This window comes from Nycticebus coucang, chromosome 24 (assembly GCF_027406575.1).
Source record: "Nycticebus coucang isolate mNycCou1 chromosome 24, mNycCou1.pri, whole genome shotgun sequence".
Classification (NCBI taxonomy): domain Eukaryota; kingdom Metazoa; phylum Chordata; class Mammalia; order Primates; family Lorisidae; genus Nycticebus; species Nycticebus coucang.
In genome coordinates this window covers 18609025-18632744 of record NC_069803.1, presented here as the reverse complement: position 1 = coordinate 18632744, position 23720 = coordinate 18609025, and the positions used below count along the sequence as shown (strand labels likewise).

Below are 23720 nucleotides of genomic sequence, written 5' to 3'. Positions count from 1 at the left end.
TTAACTGAAGACACCAACCGGTGCTGAAGCATCTGTGGTGGGAACAGGTAGCGGCAGATTTGAAAGAATACCAAATGAAGGGGCGGCCGGCTTGGCTGGGGTCAGACTTGTTGTTGAAGAAGAAATGGTGTCAGCAGCAGATAGAGAAGTGATATTCCTATTAGCTTCTTTTGGGGGAAATGGAGGAAGAAATGGAAAACCCTGAGAGGCAGCATAAGGGGGCGTTCCACCCGGGTTACTGTACAGGCTAAAGAGAAAAAAGAGAAGAATCATCAATGAGATTTTAGGGTTGAAATATATAAAATTATTCCTAAATTGTTCTACATAACAACAATCATGCATAATAGATGGACTCACTTTATAGCAGGTGATACTTATTATAATTGTAATGAATTATACATTGAATAAATATGTAATTCGGTTATATATTCAATATAATTATATACTGAATTGAATATTACAATTTGATAAAATATGAACCCCCCAAAAAAGAATTATGGTTTCTATGAAAACGAAGATGAATGTTTTAGAAAGCATGCACTTCAACTGCTTAGAGTAGAAGTGAATAGAAAGGCCATTTTCCAGTTCTGGTATCAGCGAATAACTCTCCAGAAGGAAGACAGAACAATATTTAATCCAGGAGATTTATCCACGTGTAGGCTGTCTAGTAGCTTTCTCTACATTGGGGGAAATCTGACCAGAAGTCAATACTTTTTCTAGAAAATTTTAAAGGAAAATTAAACATACAGATGAGCTGCTAAGAATGTTAAAAAATTAAAAACAGATACATATATAAACGTACACATATATTAGAAAGAGTAAGTGCTCCAGTGGCACAATTGGTTAGCGCACGTGGTACTGATAAAGAAAGAGTAGCACAGCATAATGTACTTGGGATTTAATCAGAGAATAATGTAGCCAATATTTATTTTTATAAGATAAAAAAATAGTTTACATTTATTATCTTTCCTCCTTAGAAAAGTTTAGAGAGGCCAGGCATGGTGGCTTGCACCTGTAATCCCTCCAGTGAAGCCAGGAGTTCAAGGCCAGCCTAGGCAATATAGAGAGACCTTGTCTTGAAAAAAATGAAAGAAAGAAATATTCAGGGAGAAAAGAATTAGAGGATTTATGGTTGTTTTTAAATGTAATACCAACCATTAGGAGATTTTACTTTGTTTCAAAACGTGTTCCAAAATATATAAAGCTTAAACAATTTTTTATGGGAGTACTATTATTTTACTATTATTTTGTTGGAAGAAAACACTGGTTATAGACTTTGAAATGTAAACTAATGACACTAAAGTTTATATGGAAAAATAAACAAGCAAAGGTAGAAGAAAAAAGTCTGGGAAAGGAGGGTAAAGAGACACTAGCCTTGCCATGTAGCAAAAAACCCATAGAACTTTAATAATTAATCAAAAATCAATGCACAGGAAGGTTAATAGATAGGCAAGTCCAAACACACACGGAATTTAGCATATAATGCAAGTATAATCTTGGGCAGCCCCTGTGGCTCAAAGGAGTAGGGCGCCAGCCCCATATGCCAGAGGTGGTGGATTCAAACCCAGCCCTACCAAAAACTGCAAAAAAAAAGTATAATCTCAAGCAAGTGAAAAGATAGAATAGTCAGTAAGTAGTGTTGAGATATGTGGAAAAAACTAAATTTGAGCTAGAATTCATATTTCCAATTGTATACAAACCTAATGGTCAACGATTTAATTGTTTAAAAAAAATCCTAAAAGAACACTGGGAAATTATAACTGTGGGGTGGGAAAAGACTTCCTGTGATCCCTAATTCTGAAATTACGAGAGAAAATAATGAAAAATTCCACAACATTTAAAAAATTCTATAGTGCAAAGCCCCTTTTAAGACAAATAACAAATCTAGGGGAAACACTTGAAACCTTTTCATACAGAAAGGGTTAATTTCTCTAATATATAAAGAATTCCTACAAATTGATAAAAATATTAATAACTCAATAGCAAAATGGAGACTAGGATATTATACACAGAACAGAGAAGGGAAAAAAAATCTCTAAAGCACAGGGAAAAATGCCCAATTTCACTGTAAGTAAGATAAATACAATTTACATTTTAATAACGTTTTATTTTCTGCCTAACAATTGACAAAGGTCCATCCTGGTAACGTACTATGGGGAGAAAGGCATTGTGGTGCAGATGTAGGAACCAGTACCACTACTCCAGAGGGTAATTTTGCAGTATTTGCCAAAATTACAAAGGTGCATACTCCTTATAAAATTTATCCAACAAATATGCTCACATTTGGGTAAGATTATTTTTTTTAAGATTATTTACTGTAGCAATGAGGGTAATGAGGAAGGGTGGGCCTTTTAGGAAAGATTAGAAACAATGGAAATACCCATCAATAGGAGTCTTGCTAAGTAAGCTATGTACTTTTATGAAACGGATACTTTGTGGCCATAAAGTATCCATTTATGGATAAAGGAGGAAGTGCCTTAGGTACTGTGAAGGGAAACTTTCCAAACCATACCATTTAGTGAAAGTAAAAAGCAAGGAAATAGTAGATTACTATTCATGGAAAAAAGAGAGGAATAAAATACTACATATATTTTCTTGTATATGCATAGAGTATCTCAAGAATTATACAAACGCACACCCAAACATATCTGGATGCCAGTGAGCAGAAAAACTAAGTTACAAGGGAAAAAGAAGTGGCACAGTAGTTTTTCATTCTATATTCCTTTATATACTTTTTGAATTTGAACCAAGTGAATAGAAGACCCATTCAAAACATTAAAAGTTTTCTAACAAGCTTGTTCATTTCAAAGGATATTTATCCTAAAACTTTACTTTCTTACAACGGAATTATATTAAAAAAATTGCTGGCTTGTATTTTCAAAAAAGGTGACTTTATATCCAACTCTATCCCTACAGAAATTAGGAAATATAGTTTTTGCATAAAGAATATCCAAATTCTTTATCCAAAAATAGGGACACAGGACTCTAGGACACAGCTAACAAGAAGGCAAAGATGGGAAGAGGCGTCTGAAGTACCTACTGAACTGCACAGCTCGTTAAGGAGATTCCTAGACAGGGTTGAGGGAGGAGGGGTCTGAAGTACCTACTGAACTGCACAGCTCGTTAAGGAGATCCCTAGACAGGGTTGAGGGAGGAGGGGTCTGAAGTACCTACTGAACTGCACAGCTCGTTAAGGAGATTCCTAGACAGGGTTGAAGATACCATCTGACATTTGAACAAGAAAAAGTTCTTGGAAATTAAGTAGAGGGACTAGGAAATAAAACCAAGAAATATCCTGAGTAAAGGAAATACAAATATAAACATGGGCAATAAGAAAAACCTTAAGAGCTCCGGTGTTAGAAGAATTTCATAGAGAATGACGAAAAAAAGGCAAGTTAGAAATTACAACAAAATCAGAATTTACTAAAAATGAAGACATGAATCTCTAGGTTTAAAAAGCCCATCAGATACCTAGCACATTGAGAAACACTACTGGTGCTAGTCGATGATTAGCAGAGCATACATAAACTCTTTCTGATGAACTCTGCCTAAACTGCAGATTAGTGAGCAAAATAAATGTGTTCACTGTTTTAAGCCATAATTTTGTGGGTAATTTGTCATGCAGCCTTAGTAACAAGAATAGATTTTGGTACTTGGAAGACTGCTATGATCAAAGATAAATAAATATGTAAAGAATAAATAATAAAATTTTGGGCAGTGCCTGTGGCTCAAAGGAGTAGGGCACCAGCCCCATATAGTGGAAGTGGTGGGTTCAAACCCAGCCCTGGCCAAAAACTGCAAAAAAAAAAAAAAGAATTACAGAATAAATAATAAAATCTTAAACACAGGACTATAGTAGTAGCTTTGGGAACAGAGGTGAAGGTGGTAAGAACTCTCAGAAGAGTATAAAAGACTGAAGAAACTGTTAGCAGGAGCCTGATGGGCCTCTGAGTCAATGGTCATGAGAAGTGGAACTTTGTATTAGTGGACAGTTTACCAATGCTGCCACTTTCTGGTTACCCAAGGTTTGTTCTACTATTTTATGATGAATATATGAGGGGCAGCTACTTTGTCTCTTTAATTCCCTGTGTTCACATCGAGAGGAATTATTCTTGAGGAACATAGCTGAGAAACCTCTTCTGCATGTGAAGTTGATTTATATGATGAAACACTGGACCTTGAATCAAGTCTGATTCTGTAACAGAATGAACTTTGGAAGTTCTTGGGGGAGGGGAAGAGTGCATTTTTGCATATAGGAAAGAGGTGAATTCTTGTGACTAGACAGAGAACTGTGTATTTTCCAAAATGGCCACAGCCAGATTTCTAATCCCCACATGCTCTTCTTGAACTTTGCCATCCTCTTGAGAGGTGGAGTCGATCCTCTCTTTTCAATTTGGGTGGGACTTTGTGACCAATTTTATAAACAAAATGTGGCAGAAATGATGCTCAATGATAATATCACTGTGAGAAGGAGAATGAGGGAAGTTTTGTGACAGCTAAAATCCTCATTGATCATAATAGGAGGTCAACACATAATATTTAAAGTGACAGAATCAAGAGATAGAGAGCAATATGTTCACATTATTCAGAAAGCTAAAGGTGAATATTAGAAGAAATAGCTAAAAGAAGATAATAGTTGCCTCTGAAAAGTCTGGATGTATTTATGTGAAGGTGGGGATGTGGAAATCAGATGACTACCCTTTAACACCATTTGAATTTTTAAGCTATATTTTCACTACTTTAATAAATTAAAATATATGTAAAGAATTTTATTTGCTACAGACATACTTACTAAGGAAATGCTGCTGAAGTAGGAGCTAACACTGGAGGATTCTTCCAAAACTCATCCAACAGACTCTGCACAATTTTTCCAAGATCTGAGTGCATTGTAAACTGAAAATAACCATTAATACATGATGTTTAAAATCTCTTTCAGAAAAAGAAGATTATAAAATCTTATTAGGATAACATCACTAAATCTTAACCCTTTTTTGTAGGTCAAGAATTAAATGAAAAACAAAGGATATTATGTCAACCAAACATAACAGCAATCTGTAACTTATAACATTTTCTTACAAAATACCATAAATATTTGGTAATTAATAAACAAGGTTAAAAGTTCACTTAATCAATAATGGTGCTCAAATATTTCCACATTTCACTATATGTAATAATTTGAGGGTTCAAAGGTAAATACTAGAGTACGTGTAAATTATAGTCCTTCGCATTAATCAATCATATCATATCCTAGTACACAAAAACATTTTTTAAGTTATTAATAACATAAAATTTTAGGGCGGTGCCTGTGGCTCAAGGAGTAGGGTGCCGGTCCCATATGCCAGAGGTGGCGGATTCAAACCTAGCCCCGGCCAAAATAAAAAAAAAAAAAAAAAAAAAATTAAAATTAAAAAAATAACATAAAATTTCAAATGCATTTCAGACTTCTAAGATATTTAGTAGAAAAGTAATACACCTATTATGTTACTATAAATTATACCACATACATACATTGTTTACTAATGGAGAGGTAACGTATATTCCTTGTTTATCCATTAAGTGATGTCGTATTGGTGGATAAACACTAATCACTGGTTTTTCCTGAGGAAATTGTGGAGGAAGCAATCTGGTAAAGGCAGAACAGAACAGATGAAAAATAAAAACAAAGATAACAATTGGTACATAATATAATCAAAATCCTAAAACAAAGTTAGTAAAAGCAAATTAAATTTTCCCACTTTGATATGGATTAATTACTAGTAAGAAATGCTGTAGTGTGGCTATTGAGTTGAAGAGAGTATATAAAAGGCTACATTGGCAACCAGACAATGTAGTCATTCCACAGGTAAGACCTCCCAATGTGGAATATGGATAAGCTGAGTTATAGAATATTCTTTGCATCGTGCCAGTTAGATAACATACCAATATATCAAGGTAAAAATTAGATTAGGCACTTGGTATCAGATGAACCATACCGGCTATTTACCAGGTCTGGCTATATAATTTCCTGTGTTTTTCTACTTTTAAAATGCCAACGCTGGGCACAGTGATACACATGCTTGTAATCACAGCTACCTGGCAGGCGAGAGTTCAGGACTAACCTGATTTTAAAAAAGGAAATAAAAGAAAATTAAATAAAATGCTTCAAAGAATTATTTCACTATTTATTGTCTTTCTAAAGAGTAAGTGGATAAAATGATAAACACAAGGATTGAAAAGCAGTCATCGTGCCTTGGCTCCATGTGATTGCCTTCTAAATGTCCCAATTAATACATTCCTCCCAACTCGGGGGCCAATCAGATAGTTTCATGTAAAGAACAATAAATTCTCAATACAAAAATTTTAATCTTTTTTGAACTACTACAAAACTAAGATTAACAAGAGAAGACTTAATAATGGCAGTTTACTGGATATGGAACACTGTTCTACAAAACTTCTAAAACTTAGAAGACTTTATTTCCAGGGAGTTGCCTTTCTGTTCCCCTGCTGGCTCAGAAAACTATTTGTTGGCAACACTGCCAAAAAGAAAACTGGCTTCCTGTTAACCTCTCTTACTTAACTCTACCTGGGCATTTGATGACAGATAAACCCTCTTCATTTACAAAGTTGAATAATCTGCCCTAATTTGCAGGGCTGCTGTGAGTATTCCAAAAGCTCATATATATCAAGTTAACATAGCATAATACTGGCACAGTTATATATTCATGCTTTAGTCATTTATTCAACTTCTTTAGTAAGTACTTTAATAAGGCCTCCTGCGTTGCGCTGGGATGCTCTGCCACACAATGAGAACATGAAGGTAAGACATAGTTCTTTTCTGCAAGTTACGGACCTTCTTCACTGGTCCAAACACTTGCCCTAGCAGTAGCCACCTAATGCAATCTGAAGTCATCACTTAATTCTTTCACCCCACAGACTCAAAATTCACATGAAAGTTAAAGTTTCTTCAGCAGAACCTGTGCTGTTGTGTCAAAACAGTTAAACTTAAAAGTCTGGATGAAGTGTCTCCTATAATCTTATGACAGAGGCTGTGGGCTGCTTTCCGAAATTAAAGTTGTTCAAATTTTTCCCTCGTAACTGAAGTGAAAGCCTCATGATTACATTTTTAACTATTAATTTTTTTTTCCTTAAAAATGATTGGCAGATCAAATCCAGCCTTGAACTTATTGTTGCTGAAATCAGGAATATTAAGTCTTGTTTCTGATGTAAAGGTGAATCTATTTCTAATGGTTTTTCCATACATGATCCCTTTGTTTCTCATTATCATTTTCAGCTATCTCCAGCTAAGATTTTAGTCCCCACCAATAAAAACAATTGCAGTCTAGGGATTATTACTGTATCTTTTGCATTTCTTCTTTTATAGTTGCTTTTTTATAGCAATATATATTAGAGTGGTATCTTTCAAAAATAATTTGAAATAAATTTTGCTTTTTTATAGCGATATATATTAGAATGGTATCTTTCAAAAATAATTTGAAACAAATTTTGTACTATTTTCTAAATTCTAATTATTTAAAGTAAATTCACTTTCTCATAATAATTAAGAAACAGAAAACAAAACATTTTTAAGGCCTAATACATGAAAAAACAGGATATAATTCTACTTACATATTAATGTTAATTGTCAGGTTGTTTATGGTGAATGGCAATCTGTATTCCACATCTTTCTGTATTTCAGCTATACTGTAAGAGCAAATTAATATAATAATTGACCCAAAGTCATAGAACCATTGTTGTTAAAAATAAATGTTAAGTGCTACAGTCTACTAAAAGTGCTTTTAATTTTTGGGGGGGGGGTTTATTTGTTTTTTTTTTTAGTATATATATATTTTTTTTATTGTTGGGGATTCATTGAGGGTACAATAAGCCAGGTTACACTGATTGCAATTGTTAGGTAAAGTCCCTCTTGCAATCATGTCTTTCCCCCATAAAGTGTGACACACACCAAGGCCCCACAAAAGTGCTTTTAATTTTAAGCACAGAATCTGGACAGCCAGTATAACTTGTATCTTGAAGGAAAAATGATCATAGTTAGAAAGGCTTATCAAATATGCAGGTAGGAATGTTCTGAAATAATCCGGGGGAGGGGAATGTTTAGGTAAAGAGGCAAGAAAAACTCTTTTATTAATGCTATATTGATTATCACTTTATCCAATTTATCATTAGTAAAAGCAATTGAGAACCTCTGGAATTTGGATTCTAATTACAACTCTGCCACTATCCAGCTACATACTCAGGTGGGGCAGTCTGGGTCTAAACAGTTAAACTTAAAAGTCTGGATGAAGTGTCTTCTGTAGTCTATGACAGAGGCTGCTGGCTGCTTTCCAAAAACAAATATTCCACTTCTTCCTAAGAGGAGCCTGATTTTATCATGGGTAGGAATAGTCTAGTCTTTTTGCAACTAATTGTTGGTATAGACCAGGGGTTCTCAACCTGTGGGTCGCAACCCGTTTGTAACAATGTAAATACATCATGGGAAGGTTGAGAACCACTGGTATAGACTTAAGTCACAGCTAATAAAACATAGGAAAAGTTGGGCGGTGCCTGTGGCTCAGTCGGTAGGGCGCCGGCCCCATATACTGAGGGTGGCGGGTTCAAACCCGGCCCCAGCTGAACTGCTCACCAAAAAATAGCTGGGCGTTGTGGCGGGCGCCTGTAGTCCCAGCTACTTGGGAGGCTGAGGCAAGAGAATAGCTTAAGCCCAGGAGTTTGAGGTTGCTGTGAGCTGTGACACCGCGGCACTCTACCAATGGCGACATAGTGAGACTTTGTCTCAAAAAAAAAAAAAAAATTTGTGTAAGTCCTAATATCAAGTGTCTGCTTGAATCTCTTCTTAGCTGTTTCTTATTAATGCTCCTTCCAAAGGGTATCAGAAGGGAAAGCTTGTCTGCATCTACAATTTTACCATAACTCCATGCTAACACTTATGATTGTTTTAAGCCACCTAAGATTTTTATATTCTAGAGGCTAAGTTTTTGTCAAAAAGCCAAAATATACAATAGTAAAAAAAAAAAAAAAAGAGAATGAGGAAAATAAGCTTTATAAAGCTGTTAGCTGAAGCCTCCAATAGAAGGAAAGGTAAATTGCTGTGCATTTGCTAGGCCTTTGAAGGGGATTCATGCTTGAAGAAGTTTCAGGTGCAGTTGAATGTTAAACTCCCTTTGCAACCTTAACTCATTAATACCACTCAGCATTTTCCGCTTTGGAAATATGACTGTTGGCTAGAATTTCAAGTGAGCCCCCGATAGCCTTGTTTGATAGATTGTATTTATAATTATGTCTACAATAAAACAAAATTCTGAGTATCAAATGTTAAAGTATAAAAAATACATACAAATTGAGAATTATTGTTATTATTTTGAGAGACAAGGTCTCACTCTGTCATCCAGGCTGAAGTGCCATAGCATGATCATATTTCACTGTAACCTGCAACTGTCAGGCTCAAGTGATCCTCCTGTCTCAGCCTTCTGAGTAGCTGGGATCACAGGTGTGTGCCACCATGCCTGGCTTTTTTTTTTTTTGGAGACAGGGTCTTGCTATATTGCCCAGGCTGGTCGCAAACTCCTGGCCTCAGGTGATCCTCCTATCTCAGCTTCCCAAAGTGACAGGATTACAGGTGTCAACCATTGTGCCTGACTTCAGTTATCTATTCTCTTACTCCCTTTTAAGATGCTTTCCTAGAATTCTGCCCTGCAACTTTTCCTATGTTTTTTTTTTTTTTGTAGAGACAGAGTCTCACTTTATCACCCTCGGTAGAGTGCCATGGCGCCCACCACAACACTCAGCTATTTTTGTTGTTGTTGTCGTTGCAGTTGTCATTGTTGATTTTAGCTGGCCAGGGCTGGGTTCGAACCCACCAGCCTGGTATATGTGGCCGACACTCTACCCACTGAGCTACAGATGCCGCCAAGACTTACACAATTTTTATGAAAGTTTCTCTTTGTGAATTAGGTTTGGACTGAGCCTCCTTCACAGGATGAACACCACATAATCAATAAAATGGCCTAAGTGTTTTATTCCCCTACATTATCACAGGATCCTAAGATGTCACTGCTCAAGGAAACTTGGTCATACAAGCATCCATCACCTCGAAATGAAGAAGAGCATCTTAGTGATTAAAAGCATTGCCTCATAAGTCAGGCTTCCTGGGTTCAAATCCTGCTTTGTGATCATGGGTAGGTTCCTCAACCTACGCCTTTTCTCTCACGTGGGAAAAGGACATGTTAAAAGCATCTATCTACTTAAAAGAGTTGTTACATTAAGTAAGATAATGCAAGTAAACCTCTCAGCATAGTATCAGTATAATGACTGCCCCAAATATTCTAACCATTATTAAACAAGTATTTAGGGGAGCTTCCTGGAAGATGGCAGACTAGAAGCAGCCCATACGTGCTGCTCCATAGACAGGATCAAAAGTTGCAGGCAGATGCCTAACTACAGATGACTCTCCTAAAGAAGCAATAGGGACAGCAAGAGTGAAGGAGAAGGTGGTAAGGCAAGGCATCCACACACAGGGAAGGTGAGAAGAGAGCCCTGGGGCCCCACGATTACCCCACAGGCACTGCACCCGAGCACCACCACCACTGCAGACCTCTGGACTTGTTGAGGAACTGCTGTGGGTCTGTGCAGAGACGTTGCACTGGAGAGCAGGCACAGCAGGGATTTTGTGGCTATCCATCCAGGGTTTCTGCAACTAACACCACTATAAGCTCTCAGGTACAGGACACAGGTCTGCACTGGGCTTGGCTTTGCAGCAGCAGCCTTCACATAGACACCTCCTAGCCCCTGCCAGAGAGGGAGCAAGCAGAGCCGCTGCTTCCCTGGGCTACGCCCCATCACTGGGTGCTGAGCACCCCTTCATCTCCATGTGGTATCTGAGCAAAAGGGATGCCTCAGGCAACACAGTGCCACCTGAGAAGCCCTGTGGGACTGTCTCAGCAGAACAAGAGTGAACCCAGGCTGCCCAGAGGTCCAAGCCCTGCAGCCCAGCCTTGCTGCTGTCCATACCATGAGGCTCCACCTCCATGATTCTATGCTCAGAGGGGCCTGGCTACTGGCTCAAGCTCTGCCATTCCCATGCTGCAGTCTGACCCCACAGCTATGCCTGTGCAGCTCTTGTCCTGTCCCCAGGCCACTGTACTGGCTCGGAGGCTCCGGCTATGCCCTAGCCTGAGGCTCCACCCCTCAGGCTTCCATCCTGCCCTTGAGACCACAGAACCATCCTCAGGTACAATACTCCACCAGGGAATCCACAAACTCTAACTGACACAACACCTGCACTAGTTTGAACCAATGCCTACAGGCCAGACATCCACCACCACTGTCCAGAAAGCCTCAACCAGCTAACACTGCCACTTCTGTAGGGAAACCCCAGGCACAGCAATCCACAACCTCTACAAAGTCTCACCCAGCCCCCAACTCAAGCTTCCAACAATGATCTTGGAACAACCCACTTCCCCGCAAGATCATCTGGCACCAGCCTGAACTGTGACAATCACTGGGTAAAGAGATACAAGGAACTGCACTACAAGGATCTCCAATGCCTGCCCTTCTGCTGCAGGGTCAGTGTTCCAGAGTAAGACACAAAAGCACCTCCAGGCAGCAAGCGCAGTTCCCAACAAAGAAGAGCAGTCGCTCTGTACCTCTTAGCCCAGAAGAGGATTTACACGAGAAGAAAAAGCTGGAGAACTCTGACAACAAGAAATACAAAGCAGTTCCACACCCCCAGGGATCACAGAGACCCACAGCAGTGGCCCACAAATAAAGGGAGATGGTCAAAATGTCAGAAATGGAGTTCAGATTATGGATGTCAAATAAGATGAATGGAATGCAAGAGAAAGTTGAAAACCAACAAAAAGAAGGCACAGTATTTCAGGAAATCAATGAAAAAAAGGAAAAAGCCACTAAAGAGCTAGATAAGAAATGATATAATAGAACTTAAAGAAAGGAAAGAAACATTTAGGGAATATCAAAATACAGCAGAAAATTCCAAGAACAGACCAAACCTTGAGGCCAAGGCTCTGGACCTAACCCAGTCATTTGAAAAGGCAGAGAAGAGAATAAGAGGACTGAACAATCACTCCGAGAAGTACAGGGTCATGCAAAGTGAGCCAATGCAGGGAGAAAGATAAAGAGTAAAAATTGAGAGCATTATTAAGGAAAACTTCCCTGGTATTGCCAGAGATTCAGACATCTCTGAAGATTCATAGTGAATACAACATCTCCAAGACACACTTTCATCATCAACCTGGCCAAAGTCAAAATGAAGGAGAAAATTCTACCAGCGGCAAGAGAAAAGCAACAACTAATCTACAAAGGAAAATCCAGACTTCTCTGTTTGCAAAACTGATTTTCATAATTGACAGAGAAATAAAGACCTTTCCAGACAAGCAAACTGAGGGTATTTGTCACAACAAGACCTGGAAATACTTCTAACAGCATTATACATGGATCATTATACAGATACCCACCCACCAGTGTAAAGTGACCCAAAAGCTAAAGCTCACAGATGATATAAAATAAACGCACAAGAAGGAAAATAAAGCAATAAGGTACTACCCAACATGATGAACACAACAGCACCCCCCATATCAACACTACACTTCAACATAAACACAGACCAGCTGAATGGATGGAAAAAAACGCAACCCAAGTATCTGTTATCTCTAGGAAACACATCTACCTACAAGGACTCACACAGACTCAAGGTGAAGAAATGGAAAAAAAATTCCATACAAATGAAACTAAAAGGGAGCAGGCACAGCTACTCTCATACCAGATGAAATTGACATTAAATCTACAATGGTAAAGAAAAATGAGGATGATTGTTTTATAATGGTAAAGGGAGCAAAGTGACAAGAAGCTATAACAATGCTAAACATACGTGTGCCTAACACAGGAGCTCCCAGATTCATGAAGCCGATTCTACCAGATCTAACCAATGACATAAACAGTAGCACTGTAACTGCTGGAGACTGCAACACCCCACTGGCAGAGCTGGGACACATCACCAAAGCCAAAAATAAACAAACATTAGACTTAAATGGGATTCTAGAACAAATGGTAGTAACAGATATTTATAGAACATTCTACCACAAAACTACTGAATATTCAGTCCTCTTATCAGCACATGGGATATTCTCCAAGATTGAACCTATCTTAGGCCAGAAAACATGTCTCAACAAATTCAAGAAAACAGAAATCATGCCATGTACCTTCTCAGACCACAGTGGAATAAAACTAGAAATCAACTCCAAGAGAAACATAGAATCTACACAAGGTCACAGAAATTAAACAACCTGTCATCAAAAGCAGTCCTAAAAGGAAAATTCACACCCCTAAATGCCTACATCAAGAAGACTAAAAGATCACAAATCAACAACTTAACCTCACATCTCAAGGAACTAGAAAAGGGAGAGCAAACCAAAGCCAAAGCTAAAACCAGCAGCAGAAAAGAAACAACAGAGCTCAGAGCATAACGAAACAAAATGGAAATCAAAAAACACATAATACAAAGGATTTATGAAAAGTTGGTTCTTTGAAAAGATAAATACTGTAATTACAGTGTGCAATCCATTATAACTCCAGTATAAAGCCCACCATACAAATAAAAAATAATAGCTACAGCAACCTGTGAAGAGATAGGTAATATAAAAATCTGCAAATTCAGACAAATAAAAGTGAAAATGGCGGGAGTGTGCAATTCAAGTGTAAATTTATTTTGGTTTCTATTATTTTCTTTATGATCTAAGATAAATTGTTATTTCTTTAAAATAACTTGTTATAAAATGTTTTTTGTAAGGTTTACGGTAACTGCAATGCAAAAACTTTCAATAGATTCACTAAAAACAAAAAGCGACAAATTAAAACAACACCAGAAAGTGAGTTAACCACAGCAAGAAAGAAGGAAAGGAAGACAGGACTATCCAAATAACTAGAACACAAGCAACAAAATGGCAGTGGTGTGTTCTTACTTATGAATAACACACGATGTAAATGGACTCAATTCCACCATGAAAAGGTGCAGAATGGTGGAATGGATAAAGAAACTAACCCACCCCTATGCTGCCTATAAGAAACCCATTTCAGGCCAGGTGCAGTGGCTCACGCCTGTAATCCTAGCACCCTGGGAGGCCAAGGCAGGTGGACTGCCTGAACTAGCAGGCTCAAGACCACCCTGAGACAACCCGAGACAGTCTCTAAAAATAGCCAGGCATTGTAGCAGGCGTATGTAGTCCCAGCTAATTGGGAGGCCGAGGCAAGAAAAATGCTTGAGCCCAAGTTTGTGGTTGCTGTGAGGTATGATGCCAAAGCACTCTACAGAGGGCAACAAAGTGAGACTCTGTCTCAAAAAAAAGAAAGAAAGAAAAGAAAAGAAACCCATTTCACCTACAAAGACACAAACAGAACGAAAGTGAAAGGGTGGAGAAAAACATATTCCATGCAATAGGAAACCAGGAGGAGGAGGAGTTGTGTTTAGATAAAATAGACTGCAAATCAAAAAACATAAAGAGAAACAAAGAAGGCCACTAAATAATGATAAAAGGGTCAATTCGGCAAGGAGATATAACAATTATAAATATCTATGCATCCAACACCAGAACTCCCAAGTATATAAAGCAAATATTAATAAATCTAAACGGTGAGATACAATAAAATAATAGTAGGGGACTTAAACACCCCACTGTCAGTAACGAACAGATCATTTAGACAGAAAATCAACAAAGAAACAGCACCCTTAAACTATATACCGGATCTCATAGGCCTTACTGACACTGAACATTTCGCCCAGTGCCTACAGTATACACATTCTTTTCATCAGTACACGGAACATTCTTCAGAAAAGACCATATCTAAGGCCACAAAACATGTCTGATAATATTTTAAAAAGTGGAAATCATACCAGGTATCTCTTCTGACCAGAATGGAATAAAACTAGAAAGCAATAACAAGAGGAACTTTGAACACCACACAGTCACATGGAAATTAAACAGCACGCCCATGAACAACCAATAGGTAAATAAAGAAATTAAGAGGGAAACTAAAAAATTTCTTGAAACAAATGAAAATGCAAATAAAATAGACCAAAATCACCAAAAGGGAGATTTATAACAATAAACCAGTATATCAAAAAAGAAGAATGAATTCAATTATGCACCTCAATGAATGAGAAAGGCAAGAACAAACTCAAAAGTTGTATAAAGAAATAATAAAGATCAGAGAAGAAGTAAATGAAATCAAGACTAAAAAAATAAAGATCAAAAAAAAGGAAAAGCGATATTTTTAAAAAGATGTCAAAATGAACAACCCTTAAGCTCAGGGGTATCCAACCTTTTCTTTTTTTCTGGTACATGCTGAAACAATACGGTTGTCTTGGGCCACACATTAAATACACAAAAACTGACAAAAGCTGATTAGCCGAAAAATGTCTTTGCATACTTTTTGTGTAATCTGACAGCAAAATCACCATGTGGTCTGCAGGCTGTAGGACAGACACTCTACTTTAACCAGACTAAAAAAAAAAAAAAGAGAGAGAGAAGATTTAAGTAAATAAAATCGGAAACAAAAAAAGACAATGTAACTATTGAGACCACAGAAATATAAAGAATCAGGCTTGGCGCCCAGAGCACAGTGATTACAGCCCCAGCTATCTACACTGAGTGTGGAGTGTTTGAACCTGGCTGGGGCCAACTGCAACAAAAAAAAAATAGCTGGATGATGTCTCCCTACTGGGAGGCTTAAGCGATTTTAGTTTGAGGTTGCTGTGAATTATGATGCCATGGCACTTTACTGAAGGTGACATAGTGAGACTCTGTCTCAAAATAATAATAAGAAGAAGAAAGAAAGAAATATAAAGAATCATCAGAGACTATTATAAACAACTCTAGGTATGCCAACAAGTCAGAAAACCTTGAAAAAGGGATAAATTCCTGGACATATACCAAGTTTGAGCCATGAATAGAAAACCTCAAGTAACAAGATTGAAAAGATAATAATTCTCCCATCAGTGAAAAATCTAGGATCTAATGGTTGCACTGATAAACTGTACCAAACATTTAAGGATGAATATGAATCTTATTCAAACTATTCAATAAAAATTAAAGAGGGAAGACTCTCAAATTCACTCTACAAGACCAGCATAATCCTGATACCAAAACCAGACAAGGATACAACAAAAAAAACTACAGGCCAATTATCACTGATGAAATAATAAGTAGACTGAAAAATCCTCCACAAAATACTAGCAAACTGAATTCAACAACACATTAAAAAGTTCATGCACCATGATTAAATGAGATTCATCTCAAGGATGCAAGGATGGCTCAACATACGTAAATCAATAAACATGATACACACGTTAATAGAATCACGAACAAAAACTGTGTGATTATTTCAATAGATGGTAAAAGAGCACTTGACAATATTCAATATTCCTTTATGACAAAAAACCATCATGAAACTGGGTATAGAAAAAAATGATGATCTAGTATCTTCTGTGATATGCTGGATAGAAAACTGGAGACAATTTTTCTAAGTGAAGTATTACAAGGGAAAAATAAACACATGTACTCGGTATGAAACTGGAACTAATCAATCAACACTTACACATGGACATATGGCAGTCAAAGTCAGTGGGAGGAGGGAGGAGAGGATGGATAATTGGTACAATGTACCTAATGGGTACCTGCACACTATCTGGGTGAAGGATGCATGTGTAACTCTGACTAAGTACAAAAACAAATTATGTAACCAAAACATGTGTACCCTCTAATATTCTGAAATTTTAAAAAAATCATTTAAAAAACTAGGTATAGAAGGAATATACCTCAAAACAAAAAAGATCACATATGACAACTCCACAGCAAACACTACTGAAAGCCTTTCCTCTAAGGTCTGGATTAAGGCAAGAATGCCCACTTCTACCATTTTCACTCAATATAATATTTGAAGTCCTGGACAGAGCCTTTAGGTGAGAGAAAGAAAGTGCATTCAAATTAGTAAAGGAACAGGGTCAAATTAGCCATGTTTGCTGATGACAGGATCTTATATTTGGAAAACCTAAAGACCCTGCCAAAAAACTGATAGAATTGATAAACAAATTCAGTAAAATTGCAGGAATCAACATATACAAATCAGTAGCATTTAAATGTGTTGACAACGAACAACTGAAAAGGAAATTAAGAAAGCAATCCAATTTATAATAGCTAGAAAGAGGATAAAATACCCAAGAAACAATTTAACCAAAGAGGTGAAAAATTTATGCAAGGAAAACTATAGAACACTGGTGAGAGACAGTGAAGGGGACACCAAAAATGGCACAATATTCTATATTCACGTGTTGGAAGATTATTGTTAAAATGATAATATTACCCAAAGCAATCTGCAAATTCAATGCAATTCTTATGAAAATACTAATAACATTCTTCCCAGAAATAGAAAAAACATAAAATTTATATGGAATAAAAAACTCTGAATAACCAAAGCAATCCTGAGGACAAAGCTGGAGTCATCACCCCACTTTACTTCAAAATTTACTACAAAGATGTACTAACAAAAACCACATGATACTGGCAACTAAATAGACACACAGACTAAAAGAACAGAGAACCCAGAAATAAATCCACAAATTTACAGCCAACTCATCTTTGACAAAGAAGCCAAGAGTAAACACCGGGGAAAGGACAACCTCTTCATCATTCCTGACTTTACAGTTGGGAACTGCAGAATCAGAGAAGTTGGGTAACCTGCCAAGAAATCATATAGCTTGTAGGTGTCACAGCTAAAACTGGAATCCAGATAGTTTTGTTATAAAGCTTTTATTTCCCTAAGTCATACTGATTTCTCAGCTTCCACTTTTTTTTTAATAGTCAAGTGCAGTAGTGAGAAGGGGGAAAGAGCAGAACAAGGAGTTCCGCCTGTAACTGAACAATCAAGTGAGAAAACTCACTACTTTTGAATCAGCCGCTGCTTTCCGATATGATGCTCAGTTCTATCTCTAAGAGTCTGATTACCTTGAGAAGCCTGAGGAAATCAACAGACCTTCACAGTTGGAAAGGACAACAGGAAAGCCATCCTCTCATTTTCAGGGGTCGTAAGGCCTCTAAAGGTTGTACACCATTCCAAGGCTGCATTGCCTGTTAAGGACACATCTTTATCTCTCAACTCCTAGCTCAGGGCTTCTCTCATTATGACTCTATTGCTAGTACTGGAGTGAAAAAGAAAAAGCAATTCTGGTAAACATAATATAATAACTCACATATTAGATGTTCTTATTGAATATAAAGCTAAAATAGCACTATAATTATTGTGTAATATACTATTAAAATGAATGCAGACTATTTGTATAAGTTTGAATTTACATAGTTAATTACAAATAATAATTACCATGCACAATATGCCTTCAGGTTGTTGTTTTTGAACAAATAAAATAATAAAGAAGCTAATTAACTTTAGATATTGTGAACAAAGAGAAACCTAGATAGGATAGTCACTGTTCACTGTTAAGACCATCAGTTTTTACTTTTTTCTAATTACAGAGGCAATGCAAGGAAATGCTTAGCTCACTTCTGAAGTCTATCTAACTTCTAGATTCTATCTAACTTCTAGATTCTATTTTCATAGCAGACTCAAAAATGTTATTGTGCTTTAATGAGCTTTTGATATTAGGATCAGTGAATGTATCACTTGCAATATTTTCAACTGCCACTAGGGTGAAGTTGGCTTTAAACAGTGATGAGTTATTATCTTAAACAACAAATAATACAGAAGGTTCCAGAGTTGGTTAACTTAGCAGCAAAACATTATCAGGGTTATTATATCTTTCTATTCTATCACATTCAGTATCAGCCTTAGCTTTGTTATGACAACAGGATGTTATGCACTTCCAGATGTCCCATGTAACAATATGCAAAACATAAGAGAAATAGTTCTTCCTCCCAGACATCTCTTTTTATTATTCAGAAAGCATTTTGAGCAGCTCCCCAATAGACTTTCCCTCCAATTCCCATTGACCCAGAGTCTTGTTTCCAAATAACTTGGGGGAGAGGCTGGATGAGACCATCATCATTGGTGCAAACAACCATTATTCACCTCCTGAGGTTGAAAGATCCCAGCCTCCACTAGGTATGTGGCCATCCAGAGAGGAAAACAAATTTAGAAGGAGTCAGGGGAAATGGATTTGGGTGGGAAACCAATAGTGTCCCATAAAGTGAGCTTTTTCAGGAAGTATATGAACAGCAGAATTAATTACACTCCTGCACCTAAAGTCAGGAATTTTACTTGTGGATTGACTACTGTGGTAATTATCACCCAGAAGATAGAATATATTACTTGAACCTAGTCTATCTAACTTCTAGATTCTATTTTCATAGCAGACTCAAAAATGTTATTGTGCTTTAAATGCTTCTTGAGGTCATCTATGACCGTTTCCCATTTGCCCTGCATACCTATAACAAAGTAAAGGTCTGAAAAGGGCAAGGAAATGTTTTATGAGTTGTCTCCTAAAATTCAAGACCTTCTTTTTGGGAATTAAAACCTGCTTCCTTCCCTGAAGCCAATAATCAAAGAGACAGAAAAATGTTCTTTGCTGTTTTTTTCTAGAATCTTAAACCACAGTAGATGGCTCAACAGAAGTGTACAGACAAGGGTCATGAGATCATTGCCACTGACCAAATGAAACTGTCAATTATTCCCAGTTAAACAACAATAGCCTGAAGCCACATGTGACATTGGTCACGTAGACCTAAGCCCAACCCCTCACGCCCTCTATTTATTTGAGACAGAGTTGCTCTGTTGCCATGGGTAGAGTGCATCACAGCTCACAGCAACCTCAAACTCTTGGGCTCAAGCCATCCTCTTGCCTCAGCCTCCCAAGTAGCTGGGGCTACAGACACCTGCCACAACGCCTAGCTCAAACTCCCCCTTTAAGAATCCTGTACTTCTCCTTAAAGACAGGACAGCAGTCTTCGAGACATTAGTCCACCGCTCTCCCATTTGCCCGCAAATTAATTCTGATTTGGCCTTGGGAACAAGTACTAAACTTTCAAACTTTTGGTAACATACCAGTGAGTGCTAGACTAGGAAATATGCATAAAATTCACCTAATCTTTGGGAAGGCCCGAGGAAGATGCAGAGGTAAAAATTTAAGGTAACTAAAAAGGAGTTTATAGCCATTAAAAGGATTTAAAGATACTCTGTTGAAGTGGAATTTTCAGAGTTATAAGGAGTAAAAAAAGTTGGAAGGGAGGGGAAAGAATGGAAATGGGGAAAGGTTACTTGAGGGAGAAGAAAAAAAAAAAAAAGTCAGGTATTTTCATTGCCAGACCTAGTGACCTTGTTTGGAAAAGAGAGTATTGAAACTCAAGGGAGGTGGGCAGCATGCAACAAGATATTAACATTCATAATTTAGCATGGTTTTATATTATTAATAAAAAATCATTTGAACATTCTTTTTAAGAGCACACCTTCAGAATGACCAATCTTGGTGTCTGTCTGCACAAAAATGGTTAAGGATGAATTGTACTATATAACAATACTCCAAACTATGAACATGAACTAAATGAGCCTGAAAGGCCTCAGAAACAGTCTCTTTCAGGACTTCTTCAGCTCTCCTGTCTTCCACCTCTTTCTCCCCAGGAGCAAGTCATAGAAACCAGAATTCCTCTTCCCTAAGGTGGGTCATAGAAACTAGAACTCCTCTTTCCCAAAGATAACATAAAACCTACAAAAGTCACTCTCTCCTTTCTCCTTCGAATACCCTCATTCCAGAGAGGTCCTGCCCTGTCACCTGGAGGAAAGAATGCCACTCAGAGAGATCAAGAAGAATCTAGCTAGGTTTCCCCATCTCCATCTGGTCATACCCTTTTGTCTAATCACATTTCTACATATTCTTCATTGACCCTAAGCATAAAGTGAAGACCTTTGGATCTGCAGTTCTGAAGGCTCCTATGCCTCATAGAACTTTGATTAAATAAAATTGTTATGCCTTTCTCTTGTTAACCTGTCTTTTGTTACAGGAGAGTTGGCCACATGCCACTTATGGTGAGTGAGAAAAGGTATCATACATTTTTTCCGCCTCTGCATCAGATACCGGACAGATAGATCATTTTTACTATTAGCTTAGAAAAGTAATGTCATTATTTGAAAAGGTAGATTTAACACTAGGTAGATGGTATTTTTTTCCAGGATTGTGTCATTCTTTGAAAACTGGAAGCACATGACATACTTAAATTTCTCCAGTATAATTTCTAAATTTGAAGTACATGTACTTCAATTAGATAAAACTGTAAATGTTTTTATAAAAGAACTCAAAAGGATAAAGTTATATATTCATAACACTACAAAGTACTATATATAGTGTCACATGTCCTTAATTTCTGGTTCAAAAAAATAATACATAGAATGGATAACTTTTGTATTCAATTTAGGGTATTTACTAACCCTTTTAACCTAATCCAGAATTCCTCACATTAACAATTCCTGCTTTAGAATCTCACTTGATTTGGGAAACCAAAAATATAAATTTCAGTTCACTTCCCTTATTTACTAGCCTTAGCAGCAAGGAACTTTGGAATATTAAACAATTTAACTCCACCTTCAAAGAAGAAATTTTCCACACTGAGAATATTTAACATAATACTGTATACTTTTAAAAACAATTCCGAAAGTATTTCTGCAACAGATCTAGTACAGTAGGTAGTCTTCATGATGACAACTTCTAAGTGGACAAACATGTTATGTTAAAAGTGAGTCACCTTATTTTGTAAGTTTATTTTGTGAAAATAGCTCGTAACAGGTCAGTACAGAGTATGATTTAAATAAGATTTGTAAGAACTTTATGAACTTAATTTTCCAAAATGAACGCCACCATTACTAGCTTGCCATGCTTTTCGATTACACGTTATAAATTTTCTTTCTTTCTTTTTTTTTTAGAGACAGAGTCTCACTTTGTCGCCCTCAGTTAAGTGCTGTAGCGTCACAGCTCACAGCAACCTCCACCTTTGGGCTTAGGCGATTCTCTTGCCTCAGCCTCCTGAGTAGCTGGGACTACAGGCGCCCGCCACAAGTCTGGCTATTTTTTTGTTGTACTTTGGCTGAGGCCAGGTTCAAACCGGCCACCCTCGGTATATGGGGCTGGGGCCCTACTCACTGAGCCACAGGCGCCGCCCTACACGTCATAAATTTTCAACTTTTTAAAGGTCTTAACAAACAGTTGAGACAAAGAACATAGAAACACTTGAAGTTCAGTCAGTAACAGACCTCATTTTACCCGAACTGACAATACGGTGTATTTTTCTTTTAACAATATGTTTTATTTAAAACTATTTTAGATTATAACTTACTTGCTTGGAAATAAATATCAAAGTGTAACAAATAAAATGGCCCCTAGTAGTTGGATCAATAGGAACTGTTCCATTTATTATCTCAGAATATATCATCTTTAAATGTATCAAAAGAGTATTTTAAAAAGGGTTAGGGCTTAACAGTGTTGAAGTCTTGCATAAAATATCGTGAAAATAAAAGTAAATATACGTCCAGAATTCATATAACATCAAAAAGCAATTCTACATTTTGAAAACCATTCCAGACCACAGACATTTGCAATATAAAAGGCTGCAGCAAACCAGTTTACAGTAAAAACAAGTGCAATAATTTGAATTTCAAACTATTTCTAATCTGACCATGGTAAGTGAAAAACTCAGTAAGACAACAGAATCAAGATGAAATAAGACAATTATCCTCCTGAGTGTGAGGCAAGAATATTAAAGAAGTGTGAAATGTACAGATACTGACAGTTGCCAAGAGGTGGGAAGGTTGTCGGAACAGAGTAAACCTTAGAGACTCAAGATTAATAACTATGTCGCTCTCAGGCGAGAAGAATCCACTGATGGAAACTTTTGTTTCCCTTTCCTTTGACGTTGCAAGAGTTGTATTTTCCATTCTTTGCGAAACTCGATTACTCTTCGCGATTCTCTATCGCCTAGTATTTTAACAATTCTGCGAACGAGGCCACCGGGTGGGTAAAGGGAAAGAATAGTGAGGAAGCCGGGGAAAGCAAAGGATATGGTTAGACTATGAGAGAGATTGCAGACTGTCAGGAGGAATGAGCAAATCCGAATCAGAAGAGCTGAGAAGTGGTGGGGCCGGAGTCAGGGAGGGTCCGTAGGAAAATAACAAACACGAGGCAGAGTGGGAGGGCAAGCGTGTGACCCAGAACGAGGGAGGTGTACGAGGCAGCTGGCGGGGAGCTGACCTGCGGAGCTGTGAGCGTGGTTGAGACCAGCCCGCCCTCCCGCCCTATTTCTTCCTTCAGTCGGAAGAGGCAGCAACCGGTCACCTGGAGTGTGAGTTCCGCAGGGACTCGATTAGGCGCTGCTTCTGCTGCTGGAGGCTGGTGAGGCCACCGGGGGACCCAGCTGCGGAGGAGGAGGCACTCTTGGTCAGGGGAAAGAGCCAGCTCATCCTCCTCCGGTCCCCGGGCCCGAGGCCCTGGAAGGCTGTGGCCTGCTTCTCTCAGCTGCTGAGGCCGGCCGTTCTCCACTCACAGGGGAGAGGACTTGGACGCCCGTGGCTCAAAGGCTGGGGGGCCGCGTCTTCTCTAGCCAAACCTAGCTCACGCTGCCCGGGTTCTGGGACACATGCCACAACCGCAGGTAGCTGGAGAAGCGACGGCTCGGCGCCCAGGACAAGCACTCAAGCGGCCCGACCGCCCAGCGTTTCACCAC

General features: G+C 38.0%; 1 protein-coding gene across 2 annotated transcripts in view; it reads right to left on the bottom strand.

The window, feature by feature from the left end:
* Window positions 1–23709, bottom strand: part of VPS37A (VPS37A subunit of ESCRT-I) — a 36075-nt gene extending 12366 nt beyond the window's left edge. The window contains exons 1-5 of one of the 2 annotated variants that reach the window (XM_053578737.1): window positions 23333–23709; window positions 7606–7680; window positions 5509–5623; window positions 4793–4893; window positions 19–247 (exon numbers count right to left, since the gene is read on the bottom strand). In XM_053578737.1, coding sequence (XP_053434712.1) covers window positions 19–247; window positions 4793–4893; window positions 5509–5623; window positions 7606–7680; window positions 23333–23457 — 645 coding nt within the window. In that variant the 5' untranslated portion in view covers window positions 23458–23709. The remainder of the gene's footprint in view (window positions 1–18; window positions 248–4792; window positions 4894–5508; window positions 5624–7605; window positions 7681–23332) is intronic. The other variant, XM_053578736.1, reaches the window with a different exon arrangement.
* Between the last annotated feature and the right edge of the window lie 11 nt (window positions 23710–23720).